This window comes from Cryptomeria japonica, chromosome 7, assembly GCF_030272615.1.
Source record: "Cryptomeria japonica chromosome 7, Sugi_1.0, whole genome shotgun sequence".
NCBI classification, from domain to species: domain Eukaryota; kingdom Viridiplantae; phylum Streptophyta; class Pinopsida; order Cupressales; family Cupressaceae; genus Cryptomeria; species Cryptomeria japonica.
Genome location: NC_081411.1, coordinates 47460485 through 47472771, shown reverse-complemented (window position 1 = coordinate 47472771; position 12287 = coordinate 47460485). Strand labels below are relative to the sequence as shown.

Sequence of the window (12287 nt, the reverse complement as noted above, 5' to 3'; positions counted from 1 at the left end):
AGCTAGTCTGTAGCTAGCATGTTTGTGATGTACCAAGTACCAATATGTATTCCAAATCTCAACACCATCTTGCTAGGGGAAACCTTGTTTGATCAATGAAAATTTCCCTCCTTATCATGATTGTTGTTTCTCTATATCCTTCTCTACTTTATCTTTGGATCCCTCAGCAAGGGCATGCTTGCTAAAGTGGGAAAAAATATAATATCAAAAATATTGTCCCTTGTAATTAATGTCTCAAATGGCACTTTTCCTCCATTTTAATAGAGGTCAAGATCAACCATCTTATCCTTTTCTCCACTTAGGCCATCCTTACCAACTCCAATTGAAGCATTACCAACTCTGCCAATGTGTCACCCTCAAAGATGAAGACGTAGCACAGAGATGTCCATGTGGTGCGCTAGCATCCCATAAATCTAATAGTATGCAGGTGGCCATTTGAGCATTGCGTCTATGCCTAGAAGGAATTGTAATGCCTCTGCATGCGTCCACTGAAGTCTGAATTCCTTCCCGGGCCTTTATCTTTCACCTTGGAGGCATTTGGAAGAGATTCTTTGGCAAGTTTGGCAATCTTCTTGTAGGTTGAGCTCTTGGAGACCACTTTGGACAGCATACTATCAACACCACCATTGTTACAGCATCTCAAGCATACGACACCAATATTTCCAATAACAGTTTGTGAAAGGGGAGTTTCCTAAAACCTCTCTTTCCTATTTTCCAAATCTTTATTTCCAATCTTGTATTTCATTTTCAATTATCTTTATCATATTATTATTCTTATGGCTTCTTGGGTTGTCCATGGAGCTAGAAACACCAAAACGGGGGTCTAACTTACTTAGGCCCCCATAATTTTCTCTCTTGCTTGTGTGTAGGCACAACTTTGTGAAGAGGAGATTATCTTGCGGGAGGCTTCATAGCGTGGATCAGTTGTGAGATTTTCTTACTCTTTAGTATTTTCCTTATTTTGTTTCGTAATATGTGTTTATCATAAGTTTCAATATTATTTAGCTATTTTATAAGTTATGTCAGCATGTCTAGAGCTTTTTGCTTGAACTCTGCACTTCGTTTGTACAGGACGACATTGCATCACACTAGTGTCCTAGCTCCATGTGCTCCTCCTAAGGATCGAGGCTTCGTAAAGCCACTTAGAGACACCTCTCAGATGTCTGGTCCTCCTTGTGTAATTTTGTTATCCCCTGGCTCATCTTAGAGCCAAATCATAGAAGTAATTGGAAGGACAATTGGTCCTTAAGGATCCATCATCTTTAAGGTAACAAATTCCCTCCAATTACACCTACAACTGGTAATGTGGTGGTTGTGGTTAGGGCTCTAACTATGTGGGCTTCTTAGTGAGAGACACTAGATTTGGGTCCCTATTTGACTACTTCTTCTTTGGCTGAGGGTGGGACCTCTTTTGAGAAGAATATTCATTATGTTGCTGCCTTATTTTTTTCCTTGGTGCCTTCTCTAGATGTTGGAAGTGTCTGGGTTGATGTGGTTTTCAATGTGGAAAATGACTTTTCTTACATAGTCAATTCTTCACTGGCAAGAGAAGGATGGCTTTGGATGCGTGTGGACGACTGGTTACCTTGTAGGAGTTTAACTAGATAGGGATTTGCTTCTTTTGTGCTTACTTTGGTGGTAATTTCTAACTTTGTGTGGAAGGACCTATGGAGGTGGATCTTTCTATTTGAGCTATTATTATTATTATCTAGTTATGTTCCCTTATATTTGGTTCAGCTATTGATGATAGCTAGTTACTTTCCCTTTGATCTGTTTTAGTTATTGTTGTTAACTGGTTATTTTCCTCTCAAGGATTTTGGGTGCCTTCCAAAAATAGGTATATTGTTAAGATCTGGGTGCTATCCTTCCTTAGTTGAGAATGTCCCTATTTAAGGTGGTCCTTCAACGAAGAGGTTATGAGAAGCCTTTCAAAACATGTTTTTAATTTTTTTGTCTCATTGGCTGGTTTATTTCCAGTGCAATGGTTATTGTTTGGTTTATGATGTGGGTTTCCTTCCATAACCCCTCTATTTTGATTATGTGAAACTTTGTTGGGTTGGTACCCTTGTGCTCATTGAATTTAGCCTCCAATCAGCCTTACTTTCAAAAATGTGTGTTCTCTTTTTTGGTGCATTAGTTCAGTGCTCCAACCAAAAGCCTCTCTTTTAAAAAATAGGTTCCCCTTTTTTGGTGTTAGTTGTCTCATTATTTGTGAGTCCTCCTTATTACATTAAGGTTTTAGGCACTATACCACTTTAATCAATCAAGACATAACACAAGAAAATAATTTTTTTACACATAAATTTAAATAAATAAAATGAATTTATATAAAATAAAAATTATTATAGTTTAAAAAAATGCTAAAGTTGAAGTTTTTTGTAAAAAGTCAACGACAAAATAAATAAGGACTTTATGTCAAAGGAAAAGTGTATTTTAAGAGCTTAATCATGTAAAATCAATAAAGGATAATGAATTAAAAAAAAAAATTAGTTAAATTTTTTGAGTCAATGCATATAGTCATACTGTGGTGTTTCATGAATGTAAGATAGATAATTTCATTGCTATAACTATTAATAGACAATCTTTTTTATTCATTGATGAACTTAAATTCGATTAACTAGTAATTCGTCCATAGGTTTAATTGGATACAAATATTTATTATAGTAAAAAAAAAGTTAGATAGACACATTTTAAAGTTAAAATTTTATTATGTGCGTGTACTTTTTAATAACATAGACATAAGAGAATCAATTTATATTGTAAATTTGGGAAAAACAATAAAAACTGATAATCATATATTATAATTTAATGTCTATCTAAAATTTATTAGCATTAAAGTAAATAATGTGTATTTTTTTTCAATTTTGTATCACAGTTATCTCAACTTAAATATATCATAAAATGGTGTGTTATAATTGAAATACATTTCTTGATAAATTTTGAGCATTCATTAAAGAGCGCGTGGCTAAAAGGTGAACAATATCACTTTTTGTAAGAAGGTTCTAAGTTTTGATGTTAGTCTATCCATTATTCTCATTAATCTAACCACAATTCCTTATAGAGAGAAATACAGTCCTTATTATAAATCAATAAAAATATTAATTAAAATTAAAATCTATGTAAAAATATTAATATTACTCAAATAAATCTATAATTAACCATGTGCAATTTTTATCATCAAAATTTAAGAACTTATTACTATTTTAAATTATTCACTAACATTTAACAATTATTTGTCTTAAAAAAAAAACTCAACATTAACTATAATAGTCATAATTATTATATATAATATTATCTATAACTATAATCTTCATGATACAATAAAATTGTAATACATATAAAATAAAAAAATATGAATATATTGATAGCAAACTATCATCAACCTACAGCTAAACTAATATTTCATAGCTAATCTATTAACAATCCAATAAATATTTATTACAATACTACAATAATAAATACTCCCCATTACATAACACTTATACATCCTAGTTCTATATATTATGAACTCATCTTTTAATTCTTGTTATTATAATCACACCAATTAAAACCAACTACAGCAGCTCTTCTTCTCCAATATCTGCCTCATTCGCTATCCTTGCATCCACAGGGCCTAATATGCTTCCTTTCTGAACTTGAGACGACGCCCAGTTAGGAAAGTAGAACCTGTTCTTCTCCACATTCATGTCCATATTTCTCCTCCCTGATATAATTTCTAGCAAAGTCATGCCAAAACAGAATACATCCACTTTGGGAGTGATAGGAAGGCCGGATACCCACTCGGGAGCCAAATATCCTCGAGTTCCTTTTGTGGTCGTCAGTACGTGGCTGAGGTCTCTGCCAGGCCAAAATCGGCCACCTTCAGGCTAAAGTCACTATCCAACAGAATGTTTTCAGGTTTAATATCACAGTGGATGATACGATCCCTGCATTCCTCATGGAGATAAAGTGATCCTCGAGCAATGCCCAGTATGATCTTAAATCGAGTCTTCCAATCCAAAACCTTCTCTACTTCTTCATCTTTACAGAAAAGGCAGCAGTTTAGAGAGCCATTAGGCATGTACGCATACACCAGAAGCCTTTGAGAGTCTTGTACGTAGAATTCCAAGAGCCTCACTAAATTCGCATGCTGTATTCTTCTGATGGTGCTTATTTCCGCACGGAATTGCTTTTCTTCTTGTGCACAACCCTCTAATCTCTTAACTGCCACAAGCGTGTTGTCTGGCAGAATTCCTGTGAACACAGAGCCGAATGCTCGGCTCCCGAGCTTGTGCTTGAAATTCTGGGTTGCAACACGCAATTCTTTGTAAGTGAATGTTCTGAGTGAAGTCGACAAATCCTCTTCCATGCTTTTCTTGGCCGGTCTCCGACGTTTCTATAGGAGAAATCAAACGAACAACAGAGCAAAAACAATAGATACAGAAGCAATGGTCCCAGGAAGAGAACTGCGAAGAGGAGGCAATGGTTTGCTGCTTCCCTCTGAAGTCGAGTGCCCTAACTCAGAGGCAGCCAGCCTAATGAAGATGGATTGGCTCTCAGATGAAACGCGCTTTTTGAATAAATCCCTAAACCACAGTCTACAGACTGGTGGATCAGAAATAACAAAAGCAAAGGCTGTGCAGGAGCAATTGTTGAGACAAGCAATCCTGCAGCCTTTCTGTGTTGGCTTGTTGTATATGACAGCTCCTTCTTCGGACAAGTATTGGTTCTTGGCTTCGAAGAAGCCGTCGGTTGTGCCTTCTGTGACAGAGCATTATAGGGCTCTTCGCCGAGCACAGCCATTTGCCCACCAACCTTGAGTATCATGCTTGTTGGGTGTGAAACCCTCAACACAAGTACAAACACCATCAGCATTGCAGAGTCCATATGCCCCACAGATATCATAGGCACTGCATTGGCCTTGAAATGACGAGCACCCTTGACTCCATGTACCATCATCGAGTAGTAAAGCTTTTAATTCCCCATACTCTTTTATCAGTATCCGCCCCGTGAGGGCATGATCTGCCTGGATTACATTAAAAGTGAAGTATATTTTTGTTGCAGAAACCTTCACACAGGACATTTGGAATCTCCTAGGAGCATACAGTAATTCCCAATCCACTCTCCAGTAGACTAATATGGGACACTGTTGTTATAGACCATTACCAACTGCGTCTTTCCTGGAGACATGTCCATTGCTATAGAGAAGAGTCCACTTGCAGGATCCACGGAACTCTTCCACGAAGTCCCCTTCATGGCTTTCCATAACTTCATGCCAGGCAACCATGTATCTGTCGGATGGCCGAAACTCTCCCAAACAATCTCTGACTTGTTGTGGCCGTCCAGCATAATCAACGCTCGCGATCCTTTAAGGACAATATCAATTGACCAAACAGGACAGGCCCTTCTCATCAAACAATCTGAGTCGACCATCTCTCGAAAATTGCAGAACGGCGGGCATCATTTTGACAGGATTGTCTCTGTTAGCGACCCAAACAATGATCTTCTCAGGGATCTGTGCCAATAATTTAAAAATTTGGACAAATATCAATGATATTCTAGATTTGATTTGTGCAGCAATCTCCAAGGACATAAACATTATGATGGAATATAATTCAAGGATCACCCTTTTCATTATTTTTGTTGCCTTTTGGCTAGTCTTGTAAGTGCTATCGTGATCAAACTACTCGTTTTTAACCTACCCACCCGGTTTTTACTCTAAAGATTTATGTATTCAAAATGGGAGTGGACCTAATACAAAATGAACGAAATTCGTGTGAAGAGTTCAAAAGAAAACCTAAGCTATGGTAGAAAGTGGTTAAATAGAATCTAGATAGTTATGTTGAAGGCGTGTAGGGTTTTGACCTGGAATTGTTCAAGAATATTGTCCAAGCTTGGAAAAGGGGGAGGCGATAATTGGTAAGGTTGTTTTTACAATCACTTTTGATTTGATTTCCATTATCACTGGGCTTTTACAAGATGGTATAACCTTTCCCAAGAAGCCAAAAGGGTCTTATAAGGAGGAATTTAAATGATTTTTGAAGGCGGGTGAAGGGGATTCTAGGTCATAAAGCAGGTATAAGAGAGAAGAGCTACTTGGTATTTAGAAGGATGTTGCCTTGTTGTTGATGAAATTTTACACTCTAAATGGGCATTACAAATGATTTCATACCCAACTTTTCTCGATGCTAAACCACCTTAGGTGTGACATATGAATATATTTCTCTTGTTGGCTTTACTCTTAACTTTCTCAATTTGTTGCTAGAGCCAAGTCTGAGAATTTCCTTCCTCTCCATCAAGTGTTAATTCTTAAATTCTATAACTTTCATCTTGCTTTAACCCCTCCTAGTGGATCCTTGATAAGTTCTCCTAGCCTCCCACAAGACCCAAATTTACTGGTTGAGCTTTCTAGGGCCCCCATGGTGAAACTCAAACCCATTGCTATCTCTAAACCTATGCTTGTCCCTACCAACTTTAATCATCTAAGAGAAGCCAAATAGAATGCCTCCCCTAATCTATCTCCTAAAGATGTGAAGGTGCTCAAATCAGATGAAGGAGATGTCTGTGAGGATTTTGAGTCCTCCTATGATTCAGAATCGAATTGGTCCCTTGCTGCTTCTGAGGGGGTTGCCCCTATTGCCCCTAGTCAAGAGATTCTCAAGAATACGATTAGCTCTCTTAAATTGGAATTGAAGGTTTTGAAAATAGATAAGAATATTGCGTACTAGGACTTAGTGATTAAATGGCTTTTATCAAAGTTCAATGTCACCATTAAGAAGATTAATAGACTGGAGGCTACGGCCAAGGATGACACTAGGGTGGAGGAGGAGGATGAATGGGTCTAGGAAGTTGTGTGCAATATGGCGAGTAAATTAGAGAATTGGGATAAAGTTGAAGGAATGCTAAAAGACCTAAATGAGAAGGTGTCTCAAAGAAATGAGAACAAGCTATCATGGAGTTGAAGAAAAGCTAGGAGATTTAAGAGAATAATTGAGGAGAAGTCAAACAAAAGTGAGGAGATGGTCTTGAATAATTTGGCTTCCCTATAGGCTATTCATGAAGAAATTGGCCATAGGAAAGAGACATTCTATATCACCTTTTGCTTCAATGGAGCCCCTACCTCTATGGTTAAAGGCACTATGGATTTTGGTAGTCTAAACTTTGCTAAGGACTCTAGAAAAAAAATATCTCTCTGATAAAGATTTAGGGCTATGTAAATATTAGCTAGAGAGTAACGCCTCTACCCAGTAGACCATCTCTGCATGTCATTGTTGTTTGGTTGGTTTTTAGTGGTTTTTGTTTGTTGGTTCTGTTTTAGGTGTTCATCTGTGTTTGGTAGTTGTTTTCTATTTTTTTGGTTTTTTTTCTCTAGATTGGTGTGAATCTCTCATGCACCCTAGGTGGCACTTTTCTGTAGATATGTAGTCGTACAAGCCTAACCTTATTTTCATTAATCAAAGTATTGGATCATCTTTTGTATTTAGTGTCAAGCATCTAGCATCATTTCACAAAAAAATATATTGAGGGAGGGTTGCATTGTCTCTCTTCTTCTACTCTCTTATGGGGGGATTTTTCCTCACATTGGGTTTTATCAGTCTCATTTGTCATTGAGAAGATTTTATTTTCATGTCTTCTTTGAGGAGGATTTGTTTCCCATATTGTTTTCTCCCTTTTTTTGTTAGTGAAAATATTGCATTACATTTGTACATCTCTACCTAACATGACATGGTAGTTAAGACCCATATTGCATCATGCATTATTTGCATTGTGTACTTTCTCCCTATGTTTTACTTAAAGGGGGCTTTTGTGTGAAAGGTGTATTTCACCTAGTGTTTTACCTAACTAGTTTGACACCTAGGACTTCATCATACATGTTACTTAAGTTTACCTAGGGTTTTCAAAGGAAACATCCTAATTTTAATGGATATCACATTATCACCTTTCCACCTTAATTGGAAGATAAGTTATCCCTTAATGTCTCAAGTCATAATATTAAGGAAAATTTCATAATCTATTGCATCCTATTTTCACCATGGCTTATGTAACCACAAAGTCCCCTTTGTAACATCAATCTCAAGATTATTGTATTATTTTAATCCTTGATAGAATAGAATTACTCTTTTATTATTGATCATTCTTATGGCTTTAAGGACTACCTACATCTTGGGTGGCTATAATATTCAACCAATATTGCATATTATATAGAATTATATAGAAAATATAATAAATTCAACCCTTAAGTAACATGTCCAAACTAGAATAAATTCTAGAGAAGAAGCAATTGTATATTTTCCCTTTCCAACCCTTGTTTATTATACTATATAGATAAATCACAATCATAATCTAATTTATTAGTGCGTAAATCTCTTTTGGATCCTAGCTCCAACAAGATCACTATGCTTCATTGGTTCATATTAGCATCAAAAGTATACCTATCAAACTATTTGAAAATTAGACTAGAACTTTTATTTCATTGCATGTTTGTAAACATATAAAATTTATTAGCATTCAAATGCAACATTGGAAGTATTGTAAATGAAGTAAAGGTTAAGTTAAAAAAAAGTTCCTTATTATGATAGATCACTACTTTAAAAACAAAATAAGTGAGTAATAGTAAAAAAATTATAAGCAATCCAAACCAAATGGAGATAAAGTAAAAAGTCCTTAACAATTTGACTAATTTATAAATATAAATGTCCTTCCAATGAATGTGGCATTACATGATATGTGCTATAAAAATTCACTAGTAACACTTTTATTATATTTCATAAAAAAATAATTAGAAAGTGAAAAGACAATTTGCATGACCTTTTGAACATACTCTCAGCAAGAGACATGGAAACAGAATGTCCACAGGGTCGAACAGGAATGGACTGATAAATAAGAAGTAATGGTCTCTTGGTTTTCTTTGTTTATGTCTTTTTGTTATGTTTTTCTTCAAATGGTTACTTGGGGCCTCTGTACCCAATTTGACAGACTTTATGTTAATTAATTGTACTAAGAATGGCTCGGTTATGGTTGATAAGGATAATGTTGGAAACATCATTAGTAGTATAGCTTATGATAATAGGCACTTTGATACTTCTGCTATTAACATTGGGTATGATACTAGCATCTGTAGAAATAGTTTGAGGGGTAGGAAAAAATTTAACGATTTTTCATTAGAACTGGTTCCTTTTTCCTAGTTGTTTTTCAGTTGGTGTTTGGTTTTTGATCTAACTCTACTTTTCTTTTTAGTTAGGGTCATCTCCCTGCTAATCTAATAAAAAACATACTCTATTATGAAGAAATGAATAGTTTAATATAGCATATGAACATCCATAAAAGGGAAAAATGTGAGTGCTAGGTCATTTTATTTATAACAATAAGCCTCATGAAATGCAATATCATGTAGGAATAAATATGGAAAAACATACAAGGTGCATGAATTATTTCACAAAATGGCACAAAGACATGATGTCTTGTGTCTTCTGAAACACAATGATTGAAAAATATACATAAAAGAAGTTTTTAAATATATTTTATTAGAAAAAATTTAAAAGTGGAATAAATGATTAACATGAATTAATTTGTATTTATTGGTATTATTCTATATTTCCATGACACTAGATGAATGCTTCATTACCCATCCCTTTAAAAAAAAGTTTCAAATGATTTTATAGAGAGAATGGTTCATTTCTCTTGTTCTTGCCTAATTCAAATAAATCTAATTCAATATATTTATATTTTCACTAGATTTCTTCTCCATTATATTTCCTACTTCAGAAAATGTGGAATAATGACATCTTGTAACAATTATATAATACAATATTTAAACACGTATTTAAAAAAATAAAAATACATATATTAGAGTTATCTTGTATTAGCTAATAATTATTTATTTAATTATTAGTCTATTATACTCTACGCTTAAGCTAAACATAGGCATTTAATAATATTGTAGGTATTTAATAATTATTCTAGTTATTAAATACTCATTATCCCTTTACGGTTTCTTTAGGGTTGCATATAGTTAGGATTGTACACCTTTAGGGTTGCTATATCCTTTTATAAGGATTGTAATGTACTTTTTCAATTGATTCCCACTCTTAATGATAATCTTCTTCTTCAAAGCCATTATAGTGTTTTTGCCTCCAATGTTCTCTTGTGATAGGTGTTCTTGGGATCTCTGATGTTGTATTTTCTCAACTTTTTCATGGATCAAAGCCTACATTTGCTGCTACTTTTTCTTGAATTTTTTAAAATATTTTTGGAGGTTAGGGTTTTAGTTTTTTCAGAGCTTTTTTATTGGATCTAGGGTAGTTGTTTTATTTGTGATCATTTTGGGCTCAAACAGACCTCACAGTTGAGCTCAGAACGCTCAAAAAACCCCCCATTTCCATATAAAATTTGTCAAATTTTGACAAATTTGGGTTCTGGATATTTTTTTTTGGTTTTGCCTTTTTTGGGACAAATTTTGAGAAATTCATCAAAAAAAATCATGAAAAAATATTTTAGAGCAGTTTGGGCCAAAAAAGACCTCACTTTTGGCTTCTGAAGGGCATTTCCAATCATTTTGATATATTATTCGACCTATTTTGGTAACAAGGGCATCTGTGTCATGATTTTTTCATTGGCATCCTTTACAAGGCACCAAATCTGTATGGTTGCACCTGCAAATGCATCAGAAAATTTTCATCAATATATATATATATATATATATATATATATATATATATATATATATATATATATATATATATATATATATATATATATATATATATATATATATATATATATATATATATATATATATATATTACCCTTTTTATGCCCTAACAGAGGGGTTTTTTTCTTTTTGCCATCAATTGGTCATATGGAGGTGCTTTTTCGAAAACTTTATATCATTAGAAAGATCTTTTCGAGCTCTCTTCAGATCTGGAGGTTTGATCTTCTGATTTTTCTTTTTGATGGTGTTTTTTGCTGTCAAAGCTAGAAGTTCCTTTTGCACTCCGGGATACATAACTTAATCATCCGAACTCCATTTATCGAAAACATTATATCGCTGAAAAGCTTGTTTTGTTTTATTTTAATTCATATGAGTTTTCTTTCTAGATTCTTCTCCAAGTTCATTTTATTTAGTTTTTTTCTTTTCAGCACTCTGGTGAATATCTTGGATGTTTCAGGTCCTGGGATCTCTTTCTTTAAGTAGGATGTCTCATCTTTGGATGTTCTTTCTATATTTCTAGCCTTATGTCTCTTCTGATTATTGTAGACTATTTTTTGTAAGCATTTTCTTTCTGCAAACACACTGAGATAAAGTGCCACTATGCATTGTATACTTGGGATCTTGCACATCTTGTGCCTTATTGTACATGCAGTACATTATAAAGTGAGATGGGGGATTGATGTTTTCCTTTTTTTTCCATCTACCTTTTTCACATGAGTGTTGCTTCCACAATATTAGCCTCATGATGTGTGTCAAGTGAGTGTTCCTTCCATGACACTGTGTACTTTCTCTACACCTTCATTGTTCCTGGTTATTCGTCATGCAGTTCTTGTTGGCCATCTTTTTTAGTGCACCTGTCACCTCTCCCTTGTCAACATTATGGGGGGATTTATCCTGTTGTTCTAATGCTTCCTGGGTTCGTTGGATCAGCTCTTTAGGCTTTGGTGTTTTATGCCATTTGTATCTTCGAGTTCAGTTGTTTGCCTTTGTTTACCATCTGATTCGAGTAGTGTTATTTGAGGGCACTCATGCAGATTACAGTCTTCTCTACATGATCATCTTCTATTTCAAAGGATGTTCTTCTTATTGACAGTTATTCTTCAATAGTTTTTGCAGGTTCTTGATGCTTCAGTGTTTCTTCTACTCTTCTCTTGTTCCTATCTTTTTGGAACATTCTTGTGTTGAGGCTTCTTCAGTCCTTCACTCGCTTTTCCCATCTCTTTTTGGAGTAGATTTTTTTTCCCACGTGGTTTTCTCTATTTCTCCAGTTCATAGAGATTTGGTTGTGATTGGGTACCTCATCAGGCTTTGTTGCTGGGACCCAAATTTTTTGCCTTCTGATGTAGTTGCATTTTTTTTGCTTCATGCATTTAGTTTTTTAGCTAATCCCTAAGTTCATCTTAGGGGGGGTGTTATAGTTATCATGTATTAGCTAATAATTATTTGTTAAATTATTAGTCTCTTATACTCTACGCTTAAGCTAAACTTAGGCATTTAATAATATTATAGGTATTTAATAATAATTCTAATTATTAAATACTCATTATCCCTTTAGGGTTTCTTTAGGGTTGCACATAGTTAGGATTGCACACCTTTA

The 12287-nt window shown here is 34.6% G+C and overlaps 1 protein-coding gene across 1 annotated transcript; it reads right to left on the bottom strand.

Annotated features, from left to right (window-relative positions):
- Positions 1 to 3554: 3554 nt before the first annotated feature.
- LOC131046499 (G-type lectin S-receptor-like serine/threonine-protein kinase At2g19130) lies at positions 3555 to 5412 on the bottom strand. Its single transcript, XM_057980260.1, has 5 exons — positions 5146 to 5412; positions 4795 to 5005; positions 4421 to 4740; positions 4004 to 4375; positions 3555 to 3866 (listed from the first exon to the last, which is right to left on the bottom strand). The coding sequence occupies exons 1-5, from the start codon at positions 5410 to 5412 to the stop codon at positions 3555 to 3557; spliced, it is 1482 nt and encodes a 493-aa protein (XP_057836243.1).
- Between the last annotated feature and the right edge of the window lie 6875 nt (positions 5413 to 12287).

Coding starts and splice junctions, on each gene's coding strand:
- LOC131046499 (XM_057980260.1), bottom strand. CDS start 5,412: ATGGTCGACTCAGATTGTTTGATGAGAAGGGCCTGTCCTGTTTGGTCA. Junction 5,006..5,145: donor CTCCAGGAAAGACGCAGTTG/GTAATGGTCTAT, acceptor AATGTAATCCAG/GCAGATCATGCCCTCACGGG. Junction 4,741..4,794: donor CAACAAGCATGATACTCAAG/GTTGGTGGGCAA, acceptor GCTCTGTCACAG/AAGGCACAACCGACGGCTTC.